Source organism: Chaetura pelagica, unplaced genomic scaffold, assembly GCF_000747805.2.
Source record: "Chaetura pelagica isolate M959 unplaced genomic scaffold, ChaPel_1.0 scaffold112, whole genome shotgun sequence".
Classification (NCBI taxonomy): domain Eukaryota; kingdom Metazoa; phylum Chordata; class Aves; order Apodiformes; family Apodidae; genus Chaetura; species Chaetura pelagica.
In genome coordinates, this window is record NW_009952798.1 from 3,079,017 (window position 1) to 3,090,070 (window position 11,054).

Consider the following 11,054-nt stretch of genomic DNA (forward strand, 5'->3'; position numbering starts at 1 on the left):
GGGGGGGTGGGAAGAAAATAAGAAAATAAAATTGCTTATCTCTCTAAATGGCCTTTATTCTGCTACAGCTTTCAGCTTTGTCTGATATAAACTAGAGAGGGGAAAAAAAAAATCCCTCCTGGGGAGCTGGTAGAAATGCCTGCTGTAATAATTGTCAAGAGAGAGTTTAAAAGTTAAAAATGAGGCTCTGTGAAATGGTGCTGGTGTGACCTAACAAAGCAGTTCCCATGTTCTTCAAATTGCTTGTAACAACTCCACATCCATGGGCACCAACACTGAAAGCTGTAGTGGTGCTAGATGCCTTCCAGCACCAGACTGTCCGTCCTAGCTGTGCTGCTTCCTAAAGGAACAGCAGTGTCTCCTGGCTTTAATGAGGCCCCAGAATAAAAACAATCCTGATGTGTTCTCCTTCCTACAACCACAGGGTACTCCAGGACCAATTGGGGTTTCGGGACCAGCAGGACCAAAAGGGGAAAGGGTGAGTTTGACTTCAGAACCAACCATTGTAACTTCTTTGAAGATACAACCATCTCCCTGGGGGTAGAGGAGCTCTAGGTTTTTCTAGAGCTGAACTGTTCTCTCCTTGTACATTTAAGATCTTCATCTGGGCCTCTTTGATTTTTGAGTATCATCACTGGGGTTGTCAGGTGCTTTGAAACACATCCCTTATTTTTCTTCTACAGTGCTGATGTAGCCATTTGCTGTGCTGCCTCTTTGTACTGAATAGGGATGTAATGATTTCTCCTGCACTTTGTCTCCATTTCAGGGCAGTAAAGGAGATCCTGGAGTTGTAGGACCAATGGGGCCAGCAGGGTTTCCTGTAAGTATGGGAGTAGTAGGGATTTGTTCCTGTTTCCATGCTGGGGCTGGTAGCTTAAGAAGCTGCTGTGGTGACACAGCCTTTGCAGTTTCAGCTGGGTTAGGTGTTAAAGAGCCAAAGCTTCAGGCTTAGGTTACACTAGGGAGCAACAGGAGCTTGGTAGATCCAGGGCAGTGATTCAGGATGAGATGGACAAAGCTGAAGGGGAACTGTTAATTCCCCTTGGTCCTCAAACTACCAAAAGAAGCTCCATTACTCCCAGGATATGCACCTTAGTCCAAAAATGCTGCTTTTGAGCACAGCTGCTCCATTTACCTTCCCACAGCTTGGGTGCCTTCCTTCTACCTGTATGAGGGCCCTGTCTTCTCACTGCAGTGACAGCAGCATTGCCTTCACTGAGGTGACTTGCACTGTTTGGGATTCCTTTTTGCAAAATGGGGCTAGTGTTGGAATTCTAGCTTTTTGTAACTGCTTCCTAATTTAACAGGAAAAAACCCAAAATGAAAGTTTGCTGCTCTTTTTAGGGTCCGTGTGAATGAAACGGAAACTAGTTCATTTTTAATCTGAAGAACCCTTGGAGGAGGAGGAGTAGTGGTGGTGACACAGCCTGGATGGTCTAATGGAGGGGAAGAGGAGGTTCTCTGCTGGGAAAGTTTTGAGGGTTTTTTTAACTGTAGAACAATGGGTACAAATGGAAAAAAAAACACAACTCTTGGGCACACATTCTTCTTTTTGAGTGGGAATACAATGGGGGCCACTTGTTTTAAAAGACTTACTTTTTGTGTTCATGTATTTCAGGGTTTACAAGGTCTACCTGGTGACAAAGGAATCCGGGTAAGTTACTACAAACTATTTGTATCTAGTTACTAACCTCTTCAGGCAGTGATAGACCAGTTAACTCCTGAGCAACCTCAAGTAGCTGGCATGTAATTCTGTCTGCTAGGCCTGCATAGAAGTAACTTGGCAGACCTGTGTTTCAGCAGGTGATACCTGTAGTTCATGTGCTGCCCTGGGACCTCGTGGTCTTATCTTATTCCACAACTCTTAAATTCCCCCTGAAGCATGAAAAAGAAGGTTGCCCTCTAGCAAATGATCCTCCAGGCAATCTGAAAGATGGAAATTTGGAGAAGATAAATTTGCCTGCCTTAAAGAATCAGTCACCTCAGACATTGTCCTGAATGGATGTGGTGGTGAAGAGTTGGGTCAAAAAACAGTAACATAAACAGCTGTTTTTCTGTCATACCACCTGTCTTATAGAAAGAGAAGCATTACCAAAAAGTGCCCATTGAGGAGCTCCTTGCTTTTTCATCAGGTTTTCCACAATGTAAGGCTCTGATTCTTTTAAATAAAAAGAGTAAAGAACTAGAGTTGAATATCATGTCTATTTAGAAATACAAATTACTTCTGTGTTAGAGTCTTTGTAAGATGCCAATTGTATAAACATGTCCAGCAATGAATGTACACATGTGTACATCTTTATGCATGTACTTACTCATAAACCTTCTCTTCATAGGACTCTGGTATCACCTAAGTTTATCCAAAAAATGTGAAATGTTATAGTGCATGTGCCTGTGTGGTGATTCCATTAGATGAATTTGCTTCTTTTTGAAACATAGTGTGTGTTTTGCCCTTTATCTGCAATGTATTTCTGACCTTACTCTGCACAGAATGAGCAGTTCTGGAAACCAACAGTCAACTGGCATCTTAAACTAGGGGAGAAAGGTCCAAGTTTCATGGGAGCTCCAAAGCTCTCCCCTTTTTTAATAATTGCATTTCTGGCTTTGCTTCTTAACTCCATCTTCACCAAGATGTGTTTTGTTTGTGTGTCTTCTAAACAAAAAATAACTAACAATATTCCTAGACTTTTTCAGTTGGTTGTTAAACTGGGTATTTTCCTTAAAAGAGGGATCTGTGATTAGCTGTGGGTGGGATTTCTTTGAGCTCTTGCATAAAATCAAATGGAAACCAGGAGAAATTGCACCTCCTTGTAGAGGATGAGGTGTAAAGCATGAGTGGGAAGTTTTCCTGGCCCCTTAAAGCACCTGGCCTCACTGCAGCTGGTGTTTTGACATGAGAACGGGTGAGAAGCTTGAGACTGTAAATGGGCACGTGCATTATTTTTGCAAGTGCCACTTCTCCTGTTGAGTTTTGTACAAGGGCTTCCCCTCCCTCCTGACCCTCTTCAGAAATTGGGAACAGGTCCCTGCTAGCAGGAGTGAAACAGCACCCGTTGTTCAGGTCCCAGATGGTTTGCCCAAATCCTCTCTGTTTTACTCCAGGCAGGGCAGTGCCTTTTAAATCCCAGAGATGCTCCTGCTGCCCTTTCTAGGGTGTGGGAGCACAGCCAGGCCTGGGGACAGGCACACTCTGGTGGCACTGGGAACAAATGGCCTTGCAAGTCACCCAGCTGAAAAAGTGTCAACCCTGAACTTGTGCTGCCAAGCTGAAATCTTCACTGTTACTTTCATGCCTGTGGTGGTGTTGTTTTTTTCTTGTGTACATGCGTCTTCCTCGTTCCTACAGGTCCACCTTTGTCCCCTTTATCCTTTGCTCCTCTTCTGCCTTTCGTCCTGGTTCCTCCCTCCTTCCTCCAGAGCAACCCATGCCGTGTTTTCCTGGATTATCCTCTCTGTTCCAGTGCTTGGTTCTGGGTGACTTCTCCTCATTGCCTCTCCTCTCCCATCCATTTCTCATGCCAGCTTTGGGTTTAACACTTTTTTAAAAAAAAAAATAATTATTTTTAAAAGAAGAAACAGCAACCTGTGCTAATTTTACCCCTTAATTCCTTTAACCCTCCCCACAAGAACCCTGAATTCCATTCCCTGTGCAGCAGCTCCTTCCCCTGTTTCATGTTCAGCAGCTTTGAGAATTTCCCCTGTTGCAGAGAAAGATTTTGTGCAGATTTAACTGGCAACCACACCATCCCTGCCTTGGCTGACCTGCTGTGGGTGGGACGGAGCCTCCCTTGGTGAGGAGGGGCAAGGGGGCATCTGGGTGTTCCCCCAGCCTGTCCTTGACCTGGTGCTGCCCCTCCATGAGAGAGCAAATCTCCTCGTGGTTATGACTTTTAAATTTGTTTCCCCCCTAGCCTGGGTGTTACTCATCCTGAAGCCTGTAGAGAAACTGCAGTAGGAAGCTGCTGGAAGAACGGCACCTTCCTGGGGTTTGTCTGCTGTTAAAGAAGAGGGTCAGGGACTGGGAGCTGTGCTGCTGCTTTTAGTCCCTTTTATGACAAGTTTTCCCGGGGGAGCACTAGGCAGAGCATCCCAAAGGACAACCAGGCCATCCCGACTGCTAGGGCCAAGCACTTCTTGTCTTCTCTGGCTCTTTTCTGCTCAGCACCCCAGGGCACAAACCACTGAGAGACTCAGGCAAACAAGCACACTCCTTCCACTGACAGTTTTATTTAAACAACAACAAATAAAATAATAATAATTTAAAAAACCAAAACCCATACCAAAACAACCCCCAACAAACAAAACCACACAAAACCACCCCCAGCTTTGAAGGAAACTGAAGCAACCCCTGGCAGCAAACACAGTGTCTATTAAACAGTGTAAGGGAAAACTTCTAAAGATGCTTCCAAGTGTGAGAACCTTGAGAATTCAGAGTAGTAAGACGAGTACAGTCCCCACAGGGAGTCTGGGCCAGCAGTGCCTCCCTATTGCAGCAGGAGAGCCTGCCTGGGGTCTGTTGCAGGTCTTGTCATCTGAGGCACAGGACATCTGGATGCCACCCTGGAGCTCCTGTGGCAGAGGAGGGCTGCAGAGGGAGGTGGGGTGGCACAGCACCAGAGTTCAGAGTCCCATCCTGTGAGTTCAGGGTCAGCCTGTTCTCAGAAGGTTCCTCTTTCTCCACCACGGGATGTTTATGGAGCCCAGAGAAGCAGTCTCCTCATGGTGATACTGGTGGAGGAGGAGTAGTGCTCTGCTGGCTGACTATAGGCTGCCCATGAGGTTCAGAGGGATGTGTCATCCCTTTGATGCCAAGTCTATCAGTGTGGGATTTCAGCAAGGACTCGTGTGTTTACGCAGCCAAGTAACCCTGAGTAGCTCCATACGTTGTTCTTCACATCTCCAAGGGAAATCTCTCTTATTTTTAAAGTGTTTCCTAAATGTTTATATTTTTATTTTTTTTTTAAACTATCGCTGACATTTGTTTGAAATGGATGATCCTAAAGCTTTTTTTGTGTATTTTTTTTTTTTTCTTGGACTAAACTATTATTTACAGGGGGAGAGGGGCAAGAAAGGCTCTAGAGGGTCTAAAGGGGATAAGGGAGACCAAGGAGCGCCTGGATTAGATGCACCCTGTCCGTTGGTATGTTCTGTTTCATCAAATGTATTGTTCTAAGTTTGTTGATGGGGGAAGAAAGAAGGAAACCGTAACATCAAATAATGGTCTTGCCAAAGTTTAACACTCAGATAAGGCCCAGCCTGGTCCCACTGTGGACTGGGGCAGAGCTGCTTTCATTGGTGGGGAACCACTAGATCCTCTGAGCAATTGGGCATGGAGTGACCATGGTTATATCCCTCCTTCTTTCAGAGCTCACCACAGTTTGGGGTATGTGGGGCTGTCCCATGTGCTGGGAGCCCAGGACTTTCTCCTCTGAGGACAGAGCCCTGTGTCTCCTTTGCTGTTGGTTACAGCTCTTCTCTGGGAAGTGTTGAGTGTCATCCTGATTATGTAACAGCAAAACCTGGATGCTGGTTTTCCTGCCTTGGAATAACAGCCAGCTGATGTGATCACTTTAGAGCAACACAGGGCACTTGAGCTGCATCACCCAGAGGGAAAACAAATCTCATGTACTGTAAACGGGAGATGTTTCTATCAAAATATATAGTCTATGAATCCAGCCAAATTAATAAATATAGCAGTATGTGTATGTTTTCATCTAAACTCAAATGCTGCAGCAAGCTCTGACAAAAATCTGTGATGCTGCCACAAATCCTAGGAGTACTTGTGGAGCATGTATCTAGAAATCCAGCTGCTGGGTTTCCTGGTGAGGGTGGGAAGAATGGGTGATTTCAAAATAGCAGAAACAGCATTCCAATCCTCTCAGACTTTATTTCTAGAAGTATCTCCTGACTCGCAGATTGTTGGAAAAACAAAGAAAGCTGCTACTACTGATTGAGCAGACAAAAGTAAAGCCAAAGCCACAGGCCACCTGTGTTCTGGGTATGCAGCAGAGTGCCCTGCCACAGTCCCCGTGGGGGACTCGGCCTCTCCTCCCGTGACCTGGAGGTGACTGGCATTCACTGAAATAACGACAGTGGTTGATTTCATAAACAGGGTCTCCGAGGTTTTAAAGGCGAGAAGGGTGAGCCGGGGTTACCTGGGCTGGACGGCCTGGATGCCCCATGCCCATTGGTATGGTGTACCTTCCCTTTCCTGCATGCTCGTTTGCTTTTTCTGTCTTGCTTGGTGTTTTCTGATCCCTCCAAGTAGCTGCATGCCCTAGGAACACCTGGCAATTCCTTTCTTACCCATCTCCATCCTACCTTCCTCATGCTGCTGTTGTCAGAAACAGGTCCCTGCCTTCGTGCTGTGATTCATGACTGCTGTCAGCCTCACTTGGTGGCATGAGGAATAACCTAGTGGGAGTGCAAATTCACTTACAGATGCTTCAGCTCTTCCTTTGCCTTCCCTGGAAGAGCTGTCAGTAAACTCATAGATGACAGACCTGCACTGGCTTGGCTTTCTAGCAAGGAGCTGCAATGCTCTTGTCCTTCATTAATGTCGTTTTTCAGCACCTGCACGTGGCACAGCCTAACACCACTCAGTGTGACCTCAGTCACCCTGTACTTTAAGATGGTTGGGAAAAGTAGTTCTCCTGCTAGCAAGCACACGAGAGACATATTAACTGGACACTTGGCCGACAATTCCGATTTGTGTCCTTCCCCAGAAGTCGAAACAGTACCCATAGCATCCAAGAAACTTGAATTTTTAATTCCTGACATCCATCTAATTCAAGTATTAAAAAGGATGATCATTTTATTTATTGCCTCATCTAATGCAGCTAGGACAAAGGTATTCAGGAATGCTTATTTATTAGCATCCCATTAAACATCACCAATCTATTAATTTGCTCTGAGATTTTTCTGGAGATGCAGCATTCAGGTGAGGCTTTTCCTCCCTATAGCAGTCCCAACAACTCCAAGTACACTGGAACTTCTACTCCCCTGCCCTTCCAGCCCCTGTTTGGCATGACTAGGTTTGCTTGAGGACAGTCACTGAAAGCTCTATACTTGCTTAAAGATGTCTGATGCCATTTGCAAGGGATGGCGTATCAGTTCAATTAACTGGAAAAATTTTGTCCTCAATGAAAAAAAAACACATTTAGTTTGGAAGGTTTTCTTAAGTTTCCTGAGGAAACCTATCCTGAAATGGCCATTAAAAGCCCTTGTTACCTGACCTTAGCTAACATTAGCTAACATTCCTTCCAGCAGCCCCTCCTTTGGGCACTGCCATTGTCTCTTGGGCACTGACTCTCATGGTGACCACTTGTGAAGTCCCGGTTGCTGCTCCATAAAGTCAGGGTAATACAAAGAAACTCTTCTGCCAGTCCCACAGGTGAAATAACAGCTGCCCAGAACAGCCCACAGAGGAGGGAAAAACACTGTGCTATGTGTTTTGCATCCCACTGATAAGAGCCAGGTTTCTACAGAGTAAGTTTTGGCTGAATAAAGCACCTAATTTCACAGACACAAGGATTCTACCAGTGCCCTGAGAGACAACCTTTCTGTTTCTTCCTCTACTCTCAGTTAGGATTCACCTCCATGGCCACATTAGAACCTACATTTCTTTTCATACCTGTTTGTGTTAAGGGAAACTCGTCAGAAAATCTGGTGAAATTACAGCTACCGTTATTTTTTTAATAGTGTTGGGGCATGAAAGCTTGTTTGGGAACGTGAATTAGCATGTTTTTTTGATCCAGCTAGGTTAAAAGCTTAGCATCTAGCTGCCACATCTGTGTGTGTAACTTTTGGACGCCATGAGCTCATGCTTGACACATCTGAACTATGTGGAAGGAGACACTTGGTACTAACAAGCATGTCACGTTTCTGTTCTCGGCAAATTTCGCCTGCAACAAACACTTCCTTGTGACCCTGGTCTTCCTTTGATCCTGAAGCTGTAACTCCCTGGCCTCCCATTCCTTCATATACCTAACTTCCCACCTCCTCCTGCAATGCACTCCACCAGTCATCCCTGCCACCACCGATGTACCAATGGGAACGCCACAATTTACCCAGTAATTAACCCATAACTCAGTATTTCCCCATAGTGGGGGGGGCGGAAATTGGGAGGAAATACCTCAAGGAGACCACAAGTCTAAAAAGTATGTGAAAAGCAGCATGTTTGTAATATCACAACAACATTCATTTCGTTGGTCCCTAAATAGTTTATGTCTCAATATACTTCTGTGCCTTTGCTTTTCTGTTTGGGTTGTTTTATCCCCTTCCCCACCTAGGATGACACGCACAGCACATTTCCTCACTCCGAGGAGTGACAACTGAGTTACCTGACTGAAGAAACGTGCCTGCATCGTGCCTTGTACAATTCCACTCCCTGCTCTTGAGTTTTCCTGGGGAACAGTGACAGCCCACAAACCTGACACACGCACAGCAGGACTATTTGACTGATTCCTCACACCAGGAAGGGCTGCACTGAGATGAAATCAACTGCAGTAATTCACAAAAGCACTTCCCAACTGTACCATCTCAAGTCTTTTACTAGCACAGCCCTTAAAGTATCAAACCTTCTTCAACTTTAAAAATAATAATAATCACATGTCCACCATGAGGTGTGAAGCCCAAGAATTCTGGGCTGCAAAAGAGCCAGGGGATTTTCACAGAAATCTCACTGACTTCACTGAAGCAGAAGCCCCCTCTCAGCTGAGACATCCTCAACCAGCACAGGCTCTGCTCAGCTTCTTGCCTTCAGAATTGCCCTGGATCTTCTCCGGGGCAAAAGGGGACAGCTGGGCAACCACCTCTTACATGACAAAGCAAACCCTTTAACAGACAGGGCAGGAGGGAAATGGAGACCTCCCTTCTCCAGATTCTCCTTGGGACCCAAGGTTAATGCTGCCTCTGAGGATTACTGGTAACCTCAGCATTGTAGAATCCAGCCTGAGAAGACAGACCAGCCGTCTTGTGCTGTTCACTGCCAACTTCCCATTATATTTTTCTGGCTGAGGAGGACGTCCTATGTTCCCCACTTCCTTGAAGGAAGCCTGGCTAAAAACCTTCCTCAGCCAGGAATGAGAACAAGCCTCTGGACCTTGTGCACTCAAGTTCCTTGCATAGCCTGCAGGCAACCCCCCTTCTTCAGCCCCAGTCCTTGCTTCAAGCTATATCGGTTATGTCAGCCAGAAGTCCGGGTCACTCCAAAGGTGTGAGGAAAGTCTTTTCAGACTGTTCCTCCAGCCCTGGTTCAGACTGTTTGTTGCAGCTGTAATAGTTAAGCCACTCCTCTCCTCATCCTCCTCTGCACTATTTTTCATGTCCTAAACTGCTATTTCATTCATCTTTTTTGCAGGGGGAAGATGGCCTTCCAGTTCAAGGCTGCTGGAATAAGGTAAAAGAACCCTGGAAACTGTGCCTGTGCTGAGCTGGCAGTGCTACAGGTCCTGCTGATGTCTGTCAGTGAGCCTGGCTTAGAGCAAAAGAGCTGTGGAGGCAATGCCTGGGATTTCCAGGACCATACCCCTGGAAAGCAGCAAGCAAAACTCTCCAAGGAAGTGGCCTTGTTAGCTCCATTTGGGGCTAGTGCTGAAGGGGGGCACAAGTACCTCACCCCACTACTCTGCCTTTGGTTCAGTTGCCTCAGGAGTCCCCGTCTGAGGTGCTCATGGACCTCCCCCAGGGTCTGGCCCACCTCTGGTACCCACTGTTAATGCCAAGTGATGCCACAGTGAGAGGGAGAAAGTTGAGGTAGAGAGTGAGTCCAGATCGAACTTCCCATCCTCACTGCCCAGGGAAGTGAACAGGACCTCTGCTTGAGATCCAGCACTGTTTCTTTCCTTCCTGGAGACCCCAGAGCTAGCTTCCCTAATGCTGTCCCACTGTCCTTCCAGCCCATGAAGTGGCCCTTCCCCCTGCTGAGCTGTCACTAACATTGTGAGTGAATTGTCACTAACACCCGTTTATGTTTTCTTTTGCAGTGATGATTCTAACCCTGGAACTGGCCTGTGTGTGTTACTGTACATAGAATATTTATTTTTATACCGTGTTCTTCTCTGAAATGCCAAAAAACTATGCATTTTTACAAATTATCAAAAAGCTGCATATTTTTTGTACAGAAAATACTACTACTCCCTTCTTCCCCATTTGTCAGTTCTCTGTATAATTCTATGTCTGCATTATGCTTGTTTTGTCATGGAGTACAGCTGTAATATTTACATATTTGTGCACACATGATGAATATAGGAACTTAATAAATTATTGCATTAAAAGCTCCCCAAAAGAACTGCCCTGTATAGATTGAAAGGTAATGTTCATTTTTCAAGCTGGAACCATTCAAGAGTGTTTCAAAATATTATGCATTTTTTATTAAAGTGAAATATTACCAATTTTGTGATGGCTAAATGAAGGTGTTGCTGGGAAAAAGCTCACAGTACCACTGCACACTGGGAATGTAGGGATTCTGTGGTTAGTAATTAATAAACAAGGTGTGTTTCTTGATCAGATTCAGCCAGCCTAGTGCAGCCCTCTGCTAGCTCCTCTAGAGGCTGCTCCCTGGCCATGCAGGAACCTCACACACCTTTCCCAGGAGCTGTGTCAGGGTGTACAGAGACTCTTAAGTCTCCTGGCTCAAACAGAGCACCTCTCATGAGCTGGAAATAATAATAAATAAAATAAAGCCACCTCCCACGAGCTAGAATAACTCTCCTGACAACAAGCCCTGGTTGGCAAGAAATTCTAACATCTTTCTAAATTGCAGGCCTGCATGTAGCTTAATTAAAGCCTCATTTAAAATTAAGCATATGGCAGGATACGTCGACGATAGCCTAATGAACGCTTATCAGATAAATCAAGCCACATGGCTTTAAAAAATGTTAACCAAAGGTCACATGCAAATTTGCAGAGCATTTCAGTATAATGTGCATCTGTACATCTCAATTATTCTTCTTGGCCCACCTTTGTTAATGTCTCAAGTCTAAACTACCCATCAAGAAAGATTATACTCTCAGACTAATGTGAACACCACCACATACATTTCTGAGAAAGCAAGG

General features: G+C 45.4%; 1 protein-coding gene across 1 annotated transcript in view; it reads left to right on the forward strand.

The window, feature by feature from the left end:
* LOC104386285 (collagen alpha-1(XIII) chain-like) overlaps window positions 1-10,342 on the forward strand; it is a 16,930-nt gene extending 6,588 nt beyond the window's left edge. Inside the window, exons 3-8 of the mRNA XM_009994868.1 lie at window positions 425-478; window positions 767-820; window positions 1,619-1,654; window positions 5,051-5,137; window positions 9,359-9,397; window positions 9,984-10,342. Coding sequence (XP_009993170.1) covers window positions 425-478; window positions 767-820; window positions 1,619-1,654; window positions 5,051-5,137; window positions 9,359-9,397; window positions 9,984-9,986 — 273 coding nt within the window. The 3' untranslated portion in view covers window positions 9,987-10,342. The remainder of the gene's footprint in view (window positions 1-424; window positions 479-766; window positions 821-1,618; window positions 1,655-5,050; window positions 5,138-9,358; window positions 9,398-9,983) is intronic.
* The last annotated feature ends 712 nt before the right edge of the window (window positions 10,343-11,054 follow it).